Below are 1,592 nucleotides of genomic sequence, written 5' to 3' on the forward strand. Positions count from 1 at the left end.
TAACCTATAAATTAAACTAGAAATACAATTATCAATTAACACATAAATAAGTAACTATCCTAATCATGTAGTAATAGACTGATGGTAAATTCAGTACGTTCCACTGGGAGTAGATGTAATTAAGAATTTAAAACTAGTAAATTACAATTATTCTAACTAAAAGAGGGTTTTTGATTTGAATTAAAATGACCGATTTAAAATCAATGTCAACTCCAATGAGGACCTTGCTCACTGCTGATGAAAATGGGGAACCCTTTGATATTACTCTTTATCGAAGCATGGTTGGTTCTCTCATGTATGTGACTGCAAGTAGACCAGACATTACACTTGATGTATCTGTCCGTGCTCGGTTTCAGTCTAATCCCAAGAAATATCACTCCAAAGCAGTGGTTAGAATTTTCCAATACCTTAAAGGTACACCCAACCTTGGGATTTGATATCCTCATGGATCCGATTTCAATCTTACTGCTTATACGAATGCGGATCATGCTGGTTGTAATGTAGTTTGGAAAAGCACATCTGGATCACTTAAGATGTTGGGAAGTAGACTAGTTTGTTGGTCATTTAAGAAACAAAACTGTGTTTCATTATCAACAGCTCAGTCTGAGTACATCGCTGCAGCTCACTGTTGTTCCCAAGTTTTGTGGAAGCAAACTCAACTATTAGACTATGACTTTACGATTTCTAAGACCCCAATCTATTGTGATTCATAGAGTGCAATTGCCATTGCTAACCACCTGGTCCAACACTCTAAGACTAAACACATAGACATTTGTTATCAATTTATCAAAGACCATGTAGAAAATGAAGATGTAGAGTTATACTTTGTGCCTACAAAAGTACAATTAGCCGACATGTTTACTAAACCTTTAGATGAGGTTAGGCTAAAGTTCTTGATTCAACAAATAGACTTGGTAGAGTATAGTTCTTGACTTCTTTAATCCAAGTGGTATCATCTATAAGGTTCTTGTGTTTAGGGGGAGTATATATATACTTTCTAGGGGGAGCTAATGAACATCCGATGCTTTAGATAGTATTCTTCTAATAGGAGTTTTGAATATATGATTTCTCCTTTGATATGAATTTCAATAGTTATGTTAAGGGGGAGATAACTGATTGATATTTAGTCTTGATTTAAGGGGGAGCAAATTTATTCTTTCAATATTTTTTGGTTATATCAAAATATTCATTTATTTCATTGTATATTACATTTTGAGCAGTATCAAAAGGAAAGTTGTTTTTTTTTTTTTAAGGTGAAAACATAAAAAACTTGTGTTTTAATTGTTAAAATTCACTTTGAATTGTATACATCTCAATATGCAACTCGTTCAACATTTGGTATCACTGAAAATTTGTACTTCTTGATATATAATAAGTACAAATTTTTAATTTTTGAAAACCCCAAAAATTGAAAAAGATTAAAAATCAAAAAGATTTTATTTTGCTTGAATAAATGTTATTTTTAACATATGTCCGAATCTGACAGCAAACAGTTGCAATTCGGACAGTCTCAAAACTCATATTTTCTCAACCATATTTTTAATGGAATTGAAGAACTTGTGATTTTCTAAATTCAGATGTTTCAAATTATG

General features: G+C 31.8%; 1 protein-coding gene across 1 annotated transcript; it reads left to right on the forward strand.

The window, feature by feature from the left end:
• The first annotated feature begins 278 nt into the window (after nucleotides 1–278).
• LOC139888665 (secreted RxLR effector protein 161-like) lies at nucleotides 279–713 on the forward strand. Its single transcript, XM_071871660.1, has 2 exons — nucleotides 279–414; nucleotides 505–713. Exons 1-2 carry the CDS (start codon nucleotides 279–281, stop codon nucleotides 711–713), a joined length of 345 nt encoding a protein of 114 aa, XP_071727761.1.
• The last annotated feature ends 879 nt before the right edge of the window (nucleotides 714–1,592 follow it).

Source organism: Rutidosis leptorrhynchoides, chromosome 2, assembly GCF_046630445.1.
Source record: "Rutidosis leptorrhynchoides isolate AG116_Rl617_1_P2 chromosome 2, CSIRO_AGI_Rlap_v1, whole genome shotgun sequence".
Taxonomy (NCBI): Eukaryota; Viridiplantae; Streptophyta; class Magnoliopsida; order Asterales; family Asteraceae; genus Rutidosis; species Rutidosis leptorrhynchoides.